Source organism: Lampetra fluviatilis, chromosome 14 (genome assembly GCF_964198595.1).
Source record: "Lampetra fluviatilis chromosome 14, kcLamFluv1.1, whole genome shotgun sequence".
NCBI lineage: Eukaryota > Metazoa > Chordata > Hyperoartia > Petromyzontiformes > Petromyzontidae > Lampetra > Lampetra fluviatilis.
In genome coordinates this window covers 933993-952691 of record NC_136288.1, presented here as the reverse complement: position 1 = coordinate 952691, position 18699 = coordinate 933993, and the positions used below count along the sequence as shown (strand labels likewise).

The 18699-nt window shown below is 48.1% G+C and overlaps 1 protein-coding gene across 2 annotated transcripts in view; it reads right to left on the bottom strand.

The window, feature by feature from the left end:
* Positions 1 to 4716: 4716 nt before the first annotated feature.
* LOC144935722 (transcription factor AP-2-beta-like) overlaps positions 4717 to 18699 on the bottom strand; it is a 39000-nt gene continuing 25017 nt past the window's right edge. For both annotated transcript variants that reach the window (XM_078862460.1, XM_078862461.1), the window contains exons 5-7: positions 16752 to 16870; positions 13676 to 13817; positions 4717 to 5563 (exon numbers count right to left, since the gene is read on the bottom strand). In XM_078862460.1, the coding sequence (XP_078718586.1) occupies positions 5269 to 5563; positions 13676 to 13817; positions 16752 to 16870 (556 nt within the window). In that variant the 3' untranslated portion in view covers positions 4717 to 5268. The remainder of the gene's footprint in view (positions 5564 to 13675; positions 13818 to 16751; positions 16871 to 18699) is intronic.

Below are 18699 nucleotides of genomic sequence, written 5' to 3'. Positions count from 1 at the left end.
TGTTGTGTTTGTTTCGCAATAGACGCTCCTACATCTGTTTGTTGTACGTGCCGAGTCTACGCTGTGTGCGTGTATGTTGAACTTCTTTCCGTACGTAGCCAACAGTCCGAGGTGCGGGGGAAGGACAACAAACTAAACACGAAAATCAGTTCTAAATAAATGCGTTTTCAAACTAGATTTAAAAGTGCATAGCTCCAGTAGCTTCCTAATATCGTAAGTAAGAGCGTTCCAGACGGTCGTAGAGGCGCATCTGAAAGCGAGCGATGTGGTGACCGTCTTTGTTCGATGGCTGACCCGAGTTGGTAGGATAGCTTATGCTCCTTGACAAAATCAACGTATGTGTGTGTGTTGGATAGAGCGGTTGCGTGATGCTTAGCACCGAACCCTGGCCACCTGAGTTCGACTCGCGTTCACGGATAAATCATTGGCGATTTCTATATGAACCGGTCCCGTGGCTCTCCTAGGTTGACTCGGCCTCAAATCAGTACCTCGTGCTACGTGTAAAATATCAGAGCTTTTAAGATAAGTGCGGACGGATGTGGTGCTGGCCACGCAAATCCACACGTGCCATTGTGCTGGGCCCTTCATAGGCGCTCGCGAACGACACTTGTCCCAACATTCTGTATGACTATACGGGGGGTCTTTGTCTTATCGCACCCAACGTGCGTAATCTTACCCGTGTTTGTTATGTCCGTGCGAGTGTCAGTGCAGCTTTACTCTCAAGGCGACTCTGCCACTATAGGGCCTCGTATCTCCAGCGCCGACGCGAGACAATGTCGTCAGTTATAATCTACATGTACGATGCAATGCGATATTGTTCCATACAGCGTCTAAATGCATCTGCACCTCGCTGACACAATCGGATGTCGTTGTCTGCAATAAGCACGTGTGCAACTTGGGCTTGCAGATATACATCATCTTACCGGGCAGAATGTTGTTGATATTAACAAGGCCTTTTATAAGGTGCATTTTACCGTACAGGAATCATACAACAACAACAATACAAATTGCAGTCCTTTGTCAATCAACTGCCGAATCAAGGCCTCCCCACGCAGTGTCGTCTGTGTTGACAGCTGATGGAACTTGCTTCACCGCGACGATTGAGTGCGGGTTGTTGGTGACGGGGATGAGGCGGTAACAATCGCCCTTCAAATATCGCTCGCTATCGAATGACAATTGAACTTATTTTGCCCGGGTTCACGGCGCAGGGCAATAACTGCTGCGCCACCGCTCCGCCAAATAACGCTCTCGGATATTAGTATTCGAGTATAGAGTACAGATATTAGTATTGTCGGTTTTTCTTAATGAAAGGATCGCGTCGTGTTGTGACGGCCTGTCAGGCGAGCTGTGACTCGGTCAGCATCACGTTGTGATCTCGTCCCTTCAATATTTTCCTCCCGCTGGTATTTAACCAATGCAACTTTAAACACGGAAAAGATAACATAATGTATACTTCATATACGATAAATAGACGCGTTGCGTACACAAAAAGAAAGACCGATAGGCGCAGGAAGGAAAACTATCCAATTATATTGAACACATAAATGTTAAGATATACTGTGGATGGCGAAGATAGATAGGCAATAAAAATTGTGTTGGCAAAAAAATTGTGGCAATGTGTGATGCTTAGCCCACAGGTACATCACGGCGTGTGAGGCAGATAAATGCCTTAAGATGTTGGTTTACATGAACACAACTTTCACGTAGACAAACAAACACAGAGAGCTGAATACGTTTTGAGAATGAGATCCCGTCATGAAATAAATTGGGACCGGTGTCTTTTGATGTCCCATCTTTGGCCAACAACTCTGTCGTACAACCATATCCCGTTTCAATTGCACATTGCAACATATGGGAAAATAAAGTACGAGCATCATCATCAGCAGCAGCCATGGTCAATCCACTACTGGATGAAGGTATTTCTCAAGTCGCCACTACCGCTCATGATCTTCTGATGTATAAACATCATAATCCACCTACAAAATAAAGTATAGCATGCGGTCCCACAATTGTTCAGCACAAGGGTGCCAACACCGTCAATAATTTAGTTTCATTGAAATAGAAAAAAAAACAGGCGACTGTCCTTCGTTTATAATACATGCACAATATCGCCGGGCCCTATTCATGTATATGTGGTTGACCTCCTGGACCCGAGCCCAAAAGGCGAAGGGGGGGTTTAATTGTCCGTGTTCAAAAACACACACAATTATATTAGACGCTTTGCGAGGCGCATTGGTTAACCCCTTTTTGTGTGCGTTTCAAGCGATTATCATGGTCTTATACGCGGCTATTGAACTTGAAGTCTGCTCAGCCGGCTGCCCGCACCACTTACATCCACCATCTCCTCCCCACTTCACCAACCACCACCACCACCCTCCCACCACCACAACCACCACTACCAAATGCCTCTCCACCCCTTTTCGTCACACACACGCCCCCGACCATATGCAGCATATATTATCAGCGCGCCTCTATTTATTGGAATGAGTGTCATGCTGAATTATGAGAAGGCTGATTAGCGCCAGGTGCAAGCATCATCGTTGTCCTAATCGGCGTGCGAGAGATGGGGGGGGGGTGAGGTTTGGGCGCCTGGCCCGACCTGGTAAAGACAAAAAATCAACAAAAACCAGAAGCGCCGACTCATAATGGCCAACATTCGCCTCAGCGTCGCGGGAATAAATCATTGGGCGAAATAAAGGGATGAAAGAAAATAAAGAGAGAAAGGAAAAAGATTAACTCGGATAAATCCTGACTGGAGTATATTTAATTATTAAGAGGCTTGTGTTCCATTTGAATGAGCACTTTACAAACAAAGAAAGCTGCGATAACTTAGCAGTCATCATCATCGTCGTCGTCGTCAATGCGTTGATGCGATACTTGAGATTGATATGGATTTTAAATAAAAGGTTATTTTTTAAATGAGATAGAAAGCCACCACTTTCACCTTTGCTGTGGACACATTCTAACCTAAGAGCATCCAGTGTGTTAGTACATTTATCAATTATAAATAAAAAAATATAAATAGTTAACATACAATAAAATATAAGCCGTAGGCCTACAGATTATAGAGCATGTGTGTGTGTCTTTGTCTTTTGTGTATGGGCGGCGGTAGCGTTATGGTTCGCCGCGATGTGCTTCGAGCCTGGCAGTCCAAGTTGAATTGCCGGCCACGGCTGGCATCAGTTGCGATCATCCGAATCGGTCTTGAACCTTCCCTGTGTCGAGACAGCTTTGAAATGAGTACTGGACATGGTTCACGAGTGTACACATCAGCACTGGGGAGACAAACATGTTCATGGTGTTGTGCTGGCCATGCCGTTTGAGCCTTAATAGGTGCTCGCTCATGAGAACTCACCCAGCAAACCTGTGCGTGTTATACCGGGGATCTATGGTGTAACAGCACGCGTGCTGTTCACGTAAACACATTGTGTGTGTGTGTGGTAATCTCACGCTTTGTCACGGTCAAAAGTAAACTACTGTATTCTGCAGTTCTCATAATAGTATCATTTTAATACAATATTTAAATCTAATTCCTTACAAAACATATTCAAGCGTCACCGTAAGTTTCAAAGAGCACCTCAAGTTCATGCCCTCCCAAATCCCCCCGCCCCTCCCTCGCCACACGCGCGCCCCCTCCTCATCGAGTCCATAAATGGGTTCAAGTGATCGAACATCTGATGCTAATACCTTAACATCGCATCGTATTCCAGAGGAGCCAGAGAATAACAAACCACTACTACCGATCCTTCGCTTAGAAAACAAATCTTGATTTATTTATGTCCGTTTTTAGATGTTGTTGTTTTCCCTTGGGTTTTTTTTAATATAAGCACGTATCATGTATCAAAATTCCGCTCGGTAAAGTCGACGCCTATGGCACTCGTATAGGAGGGGGAAACTGGAACGCAGAGAGCCGCGTTCGTGACATTGAAAAAAGGGGGGTTAATGTTTCCAGTGGGCCACGGACTTTTCGAGAACACGAGAACATGACAGACGGATACGACTGTTGCACCACTTAACCGGACGGTGTACACAATTAGCCTAACACTGAAGAAACACTGTGTGCTCGATTGGAACATTATTCATGTTGTACACGTAAGTATATATATACAGTACAACGTCACGTGGTGTAATGAGAGGCTATTACGCAAGGGGCAAGAAGGAAAATGTCGATGGTGATTAGCAATAGGACATCTTCTCTCAGCAGATTCATGGACGACAAGGTCTTGGAACAACGCATGTGACATTTATTAAACCAATGGCCAAAATTACGAAATCACTTTTTTTGTAGTAAGTCAAATGACAAAATATCATACAGATACAAATTTTCGATAAGCTTAGTCCAATTTGTTGTTGCTGTTGTAGCTGTGTTTGCCTTTATCCCTTTTTTTTGTAATACAGTATTTGTATTTTGATTGTCTTTTATCTACAAATCCCAACAATATACAATACACTGTATCCCGAACAGCCATTCATCTACTCTAATTTCCCAGCACACCATTTAAAATGACACGAAAACATTGATAGTGTTGAACATATTATTATCACGAGAATTCACTGATATACTGTAGCAAATGAAACGTGCACCGTATTTACAATCCCCAATAAAACTGCACATAAATAAATAGACATTCACGTCAAAAAGACTCCCCCCCTCCCGCATCCCCCTCCACCCCTCCCCTCCACCCCCCTCCCCCCACCCCTCCCCTCCCGCCCTCCCTCCCGTCGAAATTATATCCTAAATCGAGCGAAAGAGCCGAAACTCGGACCTGTCCAATGTGCGAGTCGGCACAGCACTGGAGGCTACGACGCACTCAGCTGGAGAATTAACCGCTAACAATTTGGGGCAGTCTGTTTAACACGGGCGACACAATTAGAATGCATTGAGGACCGTTGACCCGTGGCACGGGGGAAATAATAAGGGAGGGGGGGGGCTGGACGAAGAGAAACCCTCTTCAACAGCGATTGAATCGCGTATTCGTAGGCGGCTCTCTCTCTCCGTGGTCTTCTTCCGCTTATTATTTCGTTCGCTGCCTTTTAGTGGTGTTGTTTTTTCCCCCCTCTCCTAAATTTGAGACAACGCGGCTATAAACTGAAACCACTGGAAGGTGAACAGAGTCCCGGTTTCAGAGCGTCCTTCCTTGCCCGATGTCACGGATAGAGCTTGCTTTGTTTGTGTTATCCTCCTTGCACACGCGACGACGACTTTCATCCTCCACACTCTCCTCCTCCACCACCTCCTTCTCCACCTCCCAGCCCCCTCCAGCATCATCACTTTCGGTGCTTCTCGTCTTTGTCGCTCGCTTTGCCCGAGTTCTCCGCATTACTGTGACTGTTGCTGGAGCTGTTCAGGTACATCTTGTCCATGGCCTTCAGAGACTCGTTCAGGTAGTTCTGCAGGGCGGTCATCGCTGCGCAGATGGCGGGGCTGCCGAAGCCGTGCGTGATGAGGCTGAAGTGCGTTAGGCAGCTCTGAATGCCCGGCTCCAGGATGGGGGGAGGTCGCGTGTTGCCCAGCGGGGAACGGTCCTGTGTCAACAGGTCCATGAACTCTTTACAGATTTGCCTGCGAGTCAAGAGAAAGGTGGTGTTGAGGGGAGGGGGGTAGGGAAACGGGATAGGGGGAGGAGAGTGGCGGGGAGAGAGGGTGAGGTGAGTGCGGTGTTAAGCCGCGAGCTTGTCTCTTTGGCGAGAGTCCGTTTAAATAAATACGGGGCAGTTTTGAGATCAACCTGGCGATGTGCACGTATCAATAATACCTAATTTACACGTCACAGTCATTTGTCAAGCCTCCTGTCGGATCAATCGTGTCGTGTCGGTCACGAGGGCTCTTTGGCCATACTTCGGGTCCAACGAACGGTTGCGTGAAGGGGACCCGTTCAGATATTATAACTCTTGACTAAAAGCTTTTGTGACTGCAGGAATTCATATTCTTTGGATCTTTCGGTAAAGTTACGTAGATAAGTTCAAAGAAAAAAATAACAAAAAAACGACGACGTTTTGATCACAACACAAGCGATCGTCATCAGGAGGAAAGATGATGACGATCGCTTGTGTTGTGATTGAAACGTCGTAGTTTTTTGTATTTTTTTGTTGTTTACTTTGAACCTATCTACGTGACTTTACCGAAAGACCGAAACAATAGACTGTTAGCCATGGCCAGGAATCGAACTCAAGCGGCGCTGGGTTCACGGTGAAGTGTGCTAACCAGTGCGCCACCACTCCCCCCGTGAATTAATAGAGGTCAAACATATTAACTCAACTTCCGTTTTCTGTATCCTCACATTAAAATTAAATATATCTACATATTTTAGTATATTCGCTTTCGTTTTTCCGGCACCACCTTAACCCTTTAGTCACGCGATCTTTGTGCTCATCAGTAGAGTAAACACATTGAAATATGTTAAATATATCCCGTTAAATGTGATATGTCACGAATGTTTTGCGGGGAATTTACATATCGATGTACGGCGTTATTATATGCTGCTGTAGTGTGCAATGATGCATTATTGCAATACGCAAGTCTATTTTCTCATACATTCATCTTAGAACGCAACACAAGTACCTGAGCTGCGTTCGGTATAATTTAGAATAAATGAATTAAACAATTATAATATTATTATCACACACGTGATGGTCACTTGCGAAGCAGTCCTCAATGTAACGAAATCGGGCAAGTAGTTAAACAACAGTAGCAAGCATCACCATACAATACAGTCTACATGCAGTCTACATGCGGTCTACATGCGGTCTACATGCGGTCCACATGCGGTCTACATGCAGTCCACATGCGGTCTACATGAGGTCTACATGCAGTCTACATGCGGTCTACATGCGGTCTACATGCGGTCTACATGCGGTCTACATGCAGTCTACATGCAGTCTACATGCGGTCTACATACGGTCTACAACGCGTTCCAGCGGGTTACTCCCCTTAAACAACGCACGCACGCACAGGCACTAAATTACACTCAGGACATCTTTTAATTGAAAAAATTGAAGCACCGAAACAATTTTTTTTCGTACTTTGCGCTGGCATATTATCGTGTGGGGGGTCCAAATGAATGAAACGTGAATGGACGTTTATATAGCCTCCCTCACACGCGCAACGGTGTCATTGGTTTTTATTGAGCTGGATTCAAGAGAAGGCAAAGCGCCGCATGCAATGACCCGTGTAATGCCGCATATAAACTGTAATTACTTAAGAAATTTTATATATATATAATTTTACTGTAGACAAATCGTACAGGTAAACACACGTGGCGATTATTGTTTTTTTAATTTCCGTAATTTTAATAACGCGGACCGTGTGTTTTGTTTTTATCACTATAATCGATACTCATTTATCTTTACGGTAACTCGATACATTCGTCAATACACCCCTCCCCTAATGGGAAACCCCACGGACGAACGTTTCGGGCAATGCTCCCTTCTCCAGCAGCTATGAAGAATGGGCCGCTGTCGAGTTTGTGTTATTGTTCGCGTGTGCACCACCGCCTACACAGCAGACTGTATACAATAAAAGCTTACAATTAAATTACATGTTTTTTCTATTTAAAAAAACATTCTCGTATTAACAATGTGCTTACACATGAACCTTACATTTACGTAGATACCTATATACCTATTTTTTTAATTATCCAATTCTCAAAACGTGTCGATAGCTCTTCATCGGTAGCCTCATTGCGTGACCTTCGCATTAAGGCGGTCGACAGATCAACATCGACTCTGAGCAGCAATTGCCAATTAACGGCTCCACTCGAACGCTGGATTGCCACGTGCGCCGAGGTGCCGTTTTAATTAACCTCGCAACTGGCGCGCTCCTCAAACGCCAACTGTGGGGAATTGTCGCAAATCGCTTCGCGTCGCTGCCGAGGCCAGCGCCCCCGTGCACGTGACTGTCGTCGAGTGCACAGGCGCTGCAACTGCTCCCGAAGGACGCGCACGACGGGGAGACGAACACGGGGCACGACAACAATCCTCGTGCCAGGCTCGTGCCAACCAACGACGCTACTGCTCTGGACAACGGTGTCCGCTCTATCCCGAACCGCGACCCTATCCGTATGCATCCATGAATGTCGAACTTTTTTCGCACCGTACGTAGCCAACCGCGCTAATCGGAGGTGCGGGAGAAGGAAAACAATGAACCAGGCTATGCGTTAATTGTGTGTTGACCGACCCTCTGTGTTGTATTACATTACATTTCGATATTTTACTAGGTTATTTAATTTTAGTGTGTCTTTCTCCTGATTTTCAGGCTTGCTTGCTGTGCCATCGTACTCGCAGCACCACGTTTTCTTTTGGACCACTCATTGATATGCTAATTTTTTCTAACCCCCCTCCCTCTCTCTGCCTCCGCCCCCCCTCTGTCTATTTAAGGCCACCCCACAGAGACGATCACCCCTCTCTGTCACCTGTGTTGCTCTCGCTATGTATGTATCTTGTGATATCTGTCTGCTAATATGTCTGTCTATAGTTTTCTGGTTAGATATTATGTCGCTATTTCATTATACCTGATGATGATTGCTTGTGTTGCAATCGAAACGTCGTATTCTATTATTTAATTTAATTTATTATTTTATCTTTAGACGTGACTTAACCGAAAGAACCAAATAATAATTCCTGCAGTCACGAAAGTTCTAAAATTAAGATTGAACCACTTCTACGGGGAAGTTTTAAGCTTATCTTTTTTCTCTCTCTCTGGCGACTTGTTTTATCTGCCTGTGTCCTCTTTAGAATGTTCACACTTAAATTCTAACTTAGCAATCTTTGAAATACGTAATCAACCAGGCTATGCGTTAATTGTGTGTTGACCGACCCTCTGTGTTGTATTACATTACATTTCGATATTTTACTAGGTTATTTAATTTTAGTGTGTCTTTCTCCTGATTTTCAGGCTTGCTTGCTGTGCCATCGTACTCGCAGCACCACGTTTTCTTTTGGACCACTCATTGATATGCTAATTTTTTCTAACCCCCCTCCCTCTCTCTGCCTCCGCCCCCCCTCTGTCTATTTAAGGCCACCCCACAGAGACGATCACCCCTCTCTGTCACCTGTGTTGCTCTCGCTATGTATGTATCTTGTGATATCTGTCTGCTAATATGTCTGTCTATAGTTTTCTGGTTAGATATTATGTCGCTATTTCATTATACCTGATGATGATTGCTTGTGTTGCAATCGAAACGTCGTATTCTATTATTTAATTTAATCTATTATTTTATCTTTAGACGTGACTTAACCGAAAGAACCAAATAATAATTCCTGCAGTCACGAAAGTTCTAAAATTAAGAATGAACTATTTTCTTGAGAACTACGTCTTGGACTTTAGTTTTGCTTTCCTTCCCCCGCACCTCCGATTTCTACATGCACACAACGGCCATTGTTCCTAGATCAATTCTGATCGTGGCAGAAGCACGGTGCTTTGTCACTGCATGGCATTAGGGGCCATCCATTTAGCACGAACGCAAAAATATGTTAAAACAGGATCCCTCCCCCCTCCCTGTACGCACGCGGACTTTTTACCCCCCCCCCCCCCACCTGTGTACGTAGCTTGACGCACCCCCCCCCCCCCGAATCCTATAGAACGGCCAATATTTAATCCACGCAGAAACGATCAAGGATGAATAATATTAACGTGTTTAAGAAAACAGACAGTCCACCGCCGGACTATCTAACTCATTTTAAGGCCAATGTAGACAAATTATTATCGAGGCTTCACTCCCCCCCGTTTCCGATGCGTACGCACATTGTCAGTAGACCCCCCATACGCAAGCGAACGCATTTGGGTTAACCCCCCCTCCCCCTCCATGCGTACGAACTAAATGGACGGCCCTTTACCGCTGCTTATTGCTTAGACGCCATGCACACAGTCTTCATGTACAATCACAGTCAAGCATTGCACTGAAGCAAAATAAATACCAAATGATGTGTTCAATATGAAGATGCGTGCACCCCTCTGTCAATCCACTGCTGCGTAAAACAAACAAAAGCCTCTCCCCCATGCCGTGTCAGTCACGAGGGTTCTCGTTCGGCGATATTTCACCCGGCCGGTTCTAGTGCGGGACGGTGAGGATGGTTGGTGCTGGGCAGAACCGATCCGTGCCTCGCTCGACACTCGCGTTAACCGTGGGCACCGGGGGGAGGAGGGGGGGCGGAATCGAACTCGGGTATTGGACGGCTCCAATAACGCAACCACCGCGCTCCCACTCGAACGCATTCAGCGTGAGGAGGCGATATCCTGAAGGCTGGACACGCAGACCTAAGTCGACGACGACGACGACGACTTACGACTCTCGCTCATCAACCGCGCACGCCGCACGCGCTGACAGATGCCCGCGCGATCGCGCTGCGATCAAGCGCCGCCGCCAGAGTGGCGCGCGATTGGCGTCCGCGCGGACGTGGAGTGATCGTTTAATCACCACCGCGCACTGGAACGCGCATAATGAGCAGCGCCATCAGTCAGCGCCGGCACCCGCAGCACAAAGGGGGAGGCCCCGTCTCGAGGGGGATGGGTGATGAGAGCGACGCAACGTGAGGTCCAATCAATGCCGCCTCTGTCACGATCCATTTGCTGTCATAACAACAACAATAAAAAGAAGCACGTCTCCTCTGGACAAGGAACGACGCTGCTCTTAATTTGAACCGTTTGAGACTCGTACTTCGGATGAAGCAGTCTTCCCCTCGCCCCGCGCCCTTACTCGCGTGACGGGGCGCTTTGGTGCCAAGGGGGTTGGTGAATCGCGCAGAGATTGGGCTTCGAAGGTGGCCAGGATGTGGCTGGCAGTAGCGAGAGAAATATGTTTGTTCGCCCGTCTGTGCGGACGTTGGCAGCGTCATCCACTCGTTCGTTCGGTGGGTGTTAGCCGGGTGCTTCGGTCGCCGCAAGGAATTATGGCAGATGGTCAAGAACGCTGACGGGCTGTCAGCGAATGAAAAGAACTGCGTCCAAGAGGACTTCCATCAATAAGGTGGAGCGATGAAGTTATCTCGTGTGCAGGTGCTAGGTTGGTTATTATATCGCGGATTGACGAGGCCTTCATACATCAGTGGGTTGACCATGGCTGCTGCTAATGATGATCATGATGACAGCGACTTCGGTTTCTCCCCACACGCAGAACACTCGGTGCTTTTTCTGGAAGACTTTGCTGTTTTTTCCTGGATTTTTCTGTTTGCGCATAGTCACTTTAATATGTTTCTTGTTCATATTTTCGTTTGTTGCGGTTGCACCCGATTCAAGAGCCGAATGGCTCGCAGGGCTATACCAAATAAATGAAACTGAAACTAGGATTTGGACAAACTCCCCAACGTGAAATTGAAACTTCAAACTCATGGGGACTTTTGCGTATTGAAAAACAAAAGGTTGCATGGTGATTGCAAATGGAGTGAGCCGATCAGCAGGTCGTGTGTCGTGGGGTAGGGTATGAGAACTCCCACCTCTTCCAAGACGTCTGACCAGCGTGGAAGAGTAGGCCAAACACCCTCGTGAGCAGGCAATTGCAGAGCTGCGCCTTTATCGTCCATTGTAAAGAGAAGGGGCAACTGGCCCTGGCAAACAGATGGTGTCCTCATGACAACGTTGTTTTGGATTAGGTCACGTAAATGTAACAGTGTCCTAAACCCACTTCCACACGACACAGCCAATTAGTAATGTTTGTCACGTGAACAGAATGTGCAAATTATTTACTACTTCAGCACCACCGGTGTGTTGGAGAGCAAAACCCACGACATATGTAATTGAGTGCGACGTTTCGCTGGTGATCACAACAACCGGCATCATCAGGCATGTTTGGTATGTTCAGTTCACGTGACCAACCTGACTAATTGGCAGTGTCGGGTGGAGGTGGGAGTACAGCACATTTACATATACGCGATGTTAGCCCCCCCCCAAAAAAGCCTTATCATGAACAACATTGGTCGCCAAAGCCTGCGTTGTTAGATGATGAACCATCGGGAGCGCATCTCGAAATCCGTAACGTCAGCGTTGCAGATGGCGAGCATTGATGAGCACGTCCCAAGGACATGTCCCGGGGGAGGCATTCCTCCTCACGACAAACTCGCCGGTACACATACGACTAAACGATACACATTTTTTTTTATCTTACCAGGTAAGGCCCACCGAGCTAGAGAGCTCTTTGTCAGAAGCGACCTGGACACAAATGGTAGCCCAACAAAGTGGATCATCATCACGTGGAAATTTAGCAGCCAAATACTCTGAGCGCATGTTGATTCTAAATGTAGAGGGAAAAACCGGAGTGCCCGGATGAAAAATCCACACGACCACGGGGAGAGAGGATATACAAACTCTAAATATACAGGCGTCGTTAGGGTCGGGATCGAACCCACGACCTCCTGCATAAAAGGCGAGGGAGTTTACATCTCCAAGAGGCCTTCTCGCCACCGCACATCGTGCAGTACACCACGAACAAGCGGCCACAGATTGCTTCCTTCGTCAACGGTGGAATCGAACCACATCGGTTTGCACTTGTACATACGTACATGTTGTACTTCTTTAGCACCATACGTCGCCAACCGTGCACAATCCGAGGTGCGAGCACGGAGAGCAATACCCCAACTTACGTCCCCCCCCCCCTTTGCCGTCGTTTCTCAAATACGCCGTCGCTTTACGAGTCCCACTAACCAATTTGCGACGCCTCAACCCCACGCACTCCCGTCATCGATGGCATCGTCCGTCCAACCCACTACTACCACTGACCCTACTACCACTGACCCTGTCAATTGCTTTGATTTGACATCGTTTCAATATTCGTCGTCGCACCTTTCAGAAACGCAATCCCCCCCCCACTCCACCCCCAACGTACACCGGGGCATTACTGTACAGGGTGGTCCAGACGTCTTGTGACCCACAATTAATTTGACCTCTAACATTTTTTCCCCTTTGCATATGCCTTTCTGTTTTAAATAAACCTTGTGGTGCTACATGCTCTTAGCGAGCACCTGTCAAGTCCAGAATGACATCGCAAGATCGTTGAGAGATGGGCGACACTTTGCGGAGACCTTCATCCAGCAGTGGAGTAAGGTCTTGGCTCCGCACGGCGGGGTGGTGTGACCGGTAACCCACGCTCGTCCGCTTTGACCTCCACAGTACTCTCCTGGCGTTCACACACCGCCCCAGGTACTGATTCCAGTCTGAGCCGACCTAGAGGAGGTCCATGACCGGATTAAGATATAACTCAACACCGGTGTTAGCCGTGGTCGGGAATCGAGCTCGGGTTGGCTGTCATCATCAGGGCAGTGCACTAACCACTGCAGGAGCGCCTGCCACCAACCAAAGACAAATATCCCCCATATAGCCTTAAGAGAGTGTTGGGGCAAGTGCTGCTAGCGAGCAACTATGAAGGCCGTCACGGCACACGAGGGCCAACACCACGCCCTGCCGCCTTTGTCTCCCCAGTGGCGATGTTCACACCAGTTACTCATTTGTGGATGAGTCGACCTAGGGGAGGCCCAGGACCGGCTCGGCTAATCGTCACCAGTGTTGGCCGTGAGCAGGAATCGAATCCGGGTCGCCAGGTTCATAGCACAGCACGCTAACCGTTGCACCACCGCTCCCCATGCCAACCAACCAACGCACACACACACACAACCGTCCTACGAGAGAACGCCTATGTGGCCCTGGAGGCGTCACACTTTGAAAGCCAGCGTGCAGCGGGGGACCTACTTTGTGGCCAGGAGCATGTTCTTGCGACTGTGCAGATCTCCTGGGTCCGAGTGCTGGCGATTTAGAAAGTCAGCTGCGGCCTTAGCAGGGAATTCTGTCTCGCAAACAAATCCAAAATCCCGGGCGAGGTGCACCGCTTCTCCTGCTCGAGAATAAAACAAGACACGCGCACACAGACGGACAGACAGGCACGACGATCCCCCATGTAGCCTTTCACAGACTGTTGAAACAAGCGCTGTTAGCGAGCGCCTATTAAGGCCCGAACGGGGCCACCTTTGACCTCTCAACACTCTGCATTGATACTCCCACTCCGCATCAACCGGTTACTCATTTGAGGCTGAGTCGAGCTAGGGGAGGCCCATAACCAGTCCTGTGCGCTCTAGCCACTACACTTACGGACGTGCGCATGCCCGCACATGCGCGCACTAACATCGTCATGCTCGGTCACATAGTGCCTTTTGACAGGATGCCACTTCGAGACAGGCTCCTATGCGCAGGCTGCCCGTTCTGAGCAATCAGGTTTCATTCATGTCCAGGCTAAGACAATCGATCTACGCATCTGCCCGTGCAGACGCGTCTCCTCTGGATTGTGCAAAATATATCCGTGATGCATGCGATGTGTCGGAAATGTGCACGCGAGTCTCCATCCAAAAATGTTTGCGTGCGGTCTTTGAGGTTTGGTGATTCCTTATCCCCCCCCCCACCCCCCCTAGTGGAGCATGCGAATGTGATTTGTTGTTGTTAAAATTACCAAACGGCTTGCCCCCTGCTTGTCCTCCTGTCGCATACAATAATGAACTCAAGTCCGCCATCTCCGTCGTTTTGAGCTGAGCGGCTACGCAGAGCACTGTGCGGCAGCATATGCGCAATGGTGTACGTCGAACTTCTTTCGCACCGTACGTAGGCCACCGTGCTAACGATGATGGGGTCAGCTTGACACACAAAGGATTCGTCATTTCCTCTTTAATGTGTTACTTAAGAGGCTTTTTTTTTGCACGTGTACAGTATAATGTGACTCGATCTTTTTACGAATTGTTGCACTGTATTTGCTACACTATCTATGCGAGCACTGGTGCTCGTAGGTAGCAAATCGTGAACACTTCTGCTCTCGCCGCTGCCACCGCTGCTGATGTGGATTCTAGTCTGAAGGCGGCGGTTTTAAAAGGCGTGACATAGAAGGCGCTCAGGGCTGAAGCGCTCGACTGCAGCATGTGCGGGATAGAATGGGATTCGGACGTTTCCACAAGGCACAAAACACACGGCGTTTGAGGCTGTCACCGCCGCAGCCCAAATATCGTTCATTGGGGCGACGCGGCGTTTTTAACCGCGTAGGAAATGGGCACTCCGCGCTCGTAATTAGACATCGGGTAATGAATGTAATATTTTATGTGGGCAAACGAAGTGATTAGGCGAAATCTATTTACGCGGAGAGAATTCTCGTTATGCTTAACGAGACGTAATGAACAAATAATGTTATATTATTTTTGCTTAAATGAGGATGCATTCTTTGGATTATATTAAAAAGGGACCGACGATATGGGACGGGGAATGTCTGCTGCCTTGTTGTGCTGTGAGTCGCTCTGCTAATCTATTGTTGGGAGCGAACAAAACCCTAACGACCTCGGCGCTAAATGTAATAACACCATTCCTTTATATTACACGAAATAAATACTCGTTTAACAAGCGAGTGCAAATTTAAATTAACTTCTTCCCTGTTTTTACGATACATCACGTTAATACAATAACGGTGCGGAGACTTTTAATTTCGCTTATCAATTGTAACTAAAAAAAATGTAACATTCGATACTGTTAGATGACAGCATCGTGTGGCAATTATAAACTCCACATTGTAGTCCGTATGGACTGCTCATTAAGCACACAGGCAGAACTTATGTAACAAATTCAATCGAGACGCTGCAGAGCCACGCATTTGAGTACATGCATTGGCAGGGCTCCATCGCCTGGAAGGGAGTTGATCTCAACAACAACAGCCACGTGGGCAAACTCACGCAGGATTTGTTTAAAGCTACCCTGAACTGCCGAAACCGGTGCAGAGTTGCTTTGCTTAAACAACTGACGCTGTTTAACAGAAGCCCAGAAGGCCGATATGCCGATTGACTTAAAAATAAACGAATTCGTTTGACAGCGGGGACACGGAACGGAAGTCGATTCATATAGGGAAATAATCTGACGACGCTATAAGCGCCCTAAGCTCATATGCAATGCATTGAAGGGGTCACGGTTAAACATGTAAGGGCTGAGAACACGTGCAATATAGGCTACAACGTTGCTTCCACATGTGCTCCCACTGCTAAACGTAAAGGAGCAGCCCTGCAATTGCTCGCTCATGCCCCTGCTGAGGGGGGGGGGGGGGCTACCCACACTTTACCCTACCACACGCGACCGAGAGGGGTGGGAGTTTTGGGAGGTGTGCTGGGGAGGGGGTGGAAATCAAAAAGAAAAATGGCTCGCCGGGAGGTTGAATGGAGGCAGTTAACGAATGGTGGACGTCTCCGCAGCAGTGTTAAGTCTGATAAGTGTTGTCTCGGCACAGACAGCAACAACCCAACCAGCGCGGCAGCGTCCCCGTGCCGACTGCGCGACGCAAACGTGTTGACGCCGTTCAACAAAAGAGCATCGTCTGAGTTGGGAGGGAGAGCTTCTCATTGGCAAGGCGCTGCCTTTACCCCCCTCCTCCTCCTTCTAGCCCCCCCAACCCCCACCGCCACAAAAAAAGGTGAGAAAGAGACGCTAATTTAGAGACGCTGCAGCAATTGTTTAAGCACCGGCTTCTATTGCGCGCGGCTTTTAAGTCACTTGAAGAAGGAGGAGAGAGAGAGAGAAAAACACCAGGGAGAGTTTGCTAAGGGGTATAGACGCTAATTATCCGAGTGTAATGAGACGTGAAACTGATTACTGGTTTGACTTTCCATCAAATCGCTCCGGTAAGGGAAGGTTTATAAAGTGGAGCAAAGAAAGATTGAGAGGGGGGAAGAAAGAGAGAGAGAGAGGGGCGGAAGCCACGACAAAGTGACGCGGTAATTGAGACGCGGATTTTCGGCCGTCTTCTTCTTACCCTCCACCAAGGAGGTGAGCAAAGTGACGTTGGCGGCCTTGCGTCGCCCCGCCGGCAGATTCAGACCGATTTTGTCCAATTTTTCCCGTAACGATCTTCCGCCGTTCTTCGACTTTGCCCTGTTGAGAACAGCAACAGCAGCACACCACCACACGCATACGCACACACACACACACGCGCACACACACGCACACATACACACGCGCACACACGCACAACACGGTTTGTTTGTGGCCGCTTACAATTGGGCTCGTGGTGCGCAGGTTTCAATGCTAGTAGCACAAACGAGCGCAAACGCATTCGGCCATAAACACTGCCCTAAAAGGAAAGCATACATAGAAGAAGACGTGAGAACATATACAGCATGATGTATGTAACAACGATCTCCCGTATAGCCTGAACAGGCTGCTGGGCCAACTGCTGTTAGCGAGCACCGATGAAGGCCAGCACGGCCTTTGTCTCCCCAGTGGCCATGATTTTACACATCGCACCAGGAGAGGCCCAGGTCCGGTTGAGATAATCGTCACCGGTGTTGGCCGTGAGCGGGAATCGAACCACGGTCGCCAGGTTCGTAGCGCAGCGCGCTAACCACTACTAGACTCTCGCTCACCACATGTCGATTGTATATAAGACACAACACAAAACAAAGTAGGGCTGAGCGATTTCGGGAAAATATCTATTTGCAATTTTTCTGAGCGATTTGAAATCGATTAATCGTTCGGCCCTAATACAAAGTTCCCCACCGCCCCGGACAGCTTTGAACATACTATTGGGACAAGTGCTGTGAGCGAGTATCTTTAAAGGCAGACAATATGCACTGGGTCGTGAGGATAGCAAGTTCCAGCACCCCCCCCCCCCCCCACACACACACCCTGATGATCTTTAAAACATTTAAGGCTGAGTCGACCTAAGGGAAATGTTGAAGATCGGTTCAAATATCACTCGCGGACCCGGAATCTCTAACTCTGGGAGCCACGTTAGCTATTCACACGCTGACAGTTTATCATAACATTGTTACAGCCCTTTGTCAGGACAACGTGTCGGTCACGCGCGTTGATTGACCATACTTCAACAAGCTGGTGGGTGGACGTGGTTGAAGAAAGGGGTCACAAGGACTGTCCGGCCCAGATATCACTCGCTATCAATGTCAGCTACGGCCGTGAATTGAACTCAGGTGGCCGGAGTTGTATAACGCAGTACACTAAGCATCGCACCACCACGTGTACAAATACAAAGGTAAAGATCCCCCGTCTAGCCCTTACAGAGGCTGTTGGGGCAGAAAACGGCGCACAAGAGGGCGCAGTGGACAAGCACCACGCCCGGCCGCCTTTGTCTCCCTAGTGGTGATGTTTACACACAGCACCAGGTACTCATTCGAGGCTGAGTCGACCTACGGGGAGGTCCATGACTGGTTCAGATTATTGTCACTGGTGTTGACAGTGAGCGAGAATCGAACTCGGGTCGCCCAGAGGCCCACATTACCACACGTGTCCTAGAAGGGATCACATCTGCGCCCGTGTGTGTGTGTAAGCGACTGTGTAAGCGCGCAAGATTGTGCCCGATTTTATGTGGCACTGTGGCCTGCGCGTAAAGCTAATTGCATGGAACGCTGTCACGTTCAACTTGGGATTTTAATTTCAAACACAAAGTAATTATCGCAATTGTGGAGAGAGCGAATCATTGGTGTCAGCTTAAATATATATTAACGATATAAGCACTTGGTCGAGCAAAACGGCGATTTTTTTTCCACTCTTTAATGGAAGAGCGTTTCAGAACACGCGTTACTCCGCGCGCGTGTGTGAGATAGAGACTTGTGTACGGTGGGAAGTACAGCGGGTGACGAGCATTGCGAGCTGTAGAGACAGACAGAAGCGTGGTCTCTGGTCTACAGGGATGTCTGCCTCGTAGACTCATTGGTGTCCGTATGATGGCTGGTCACTTGGACAGG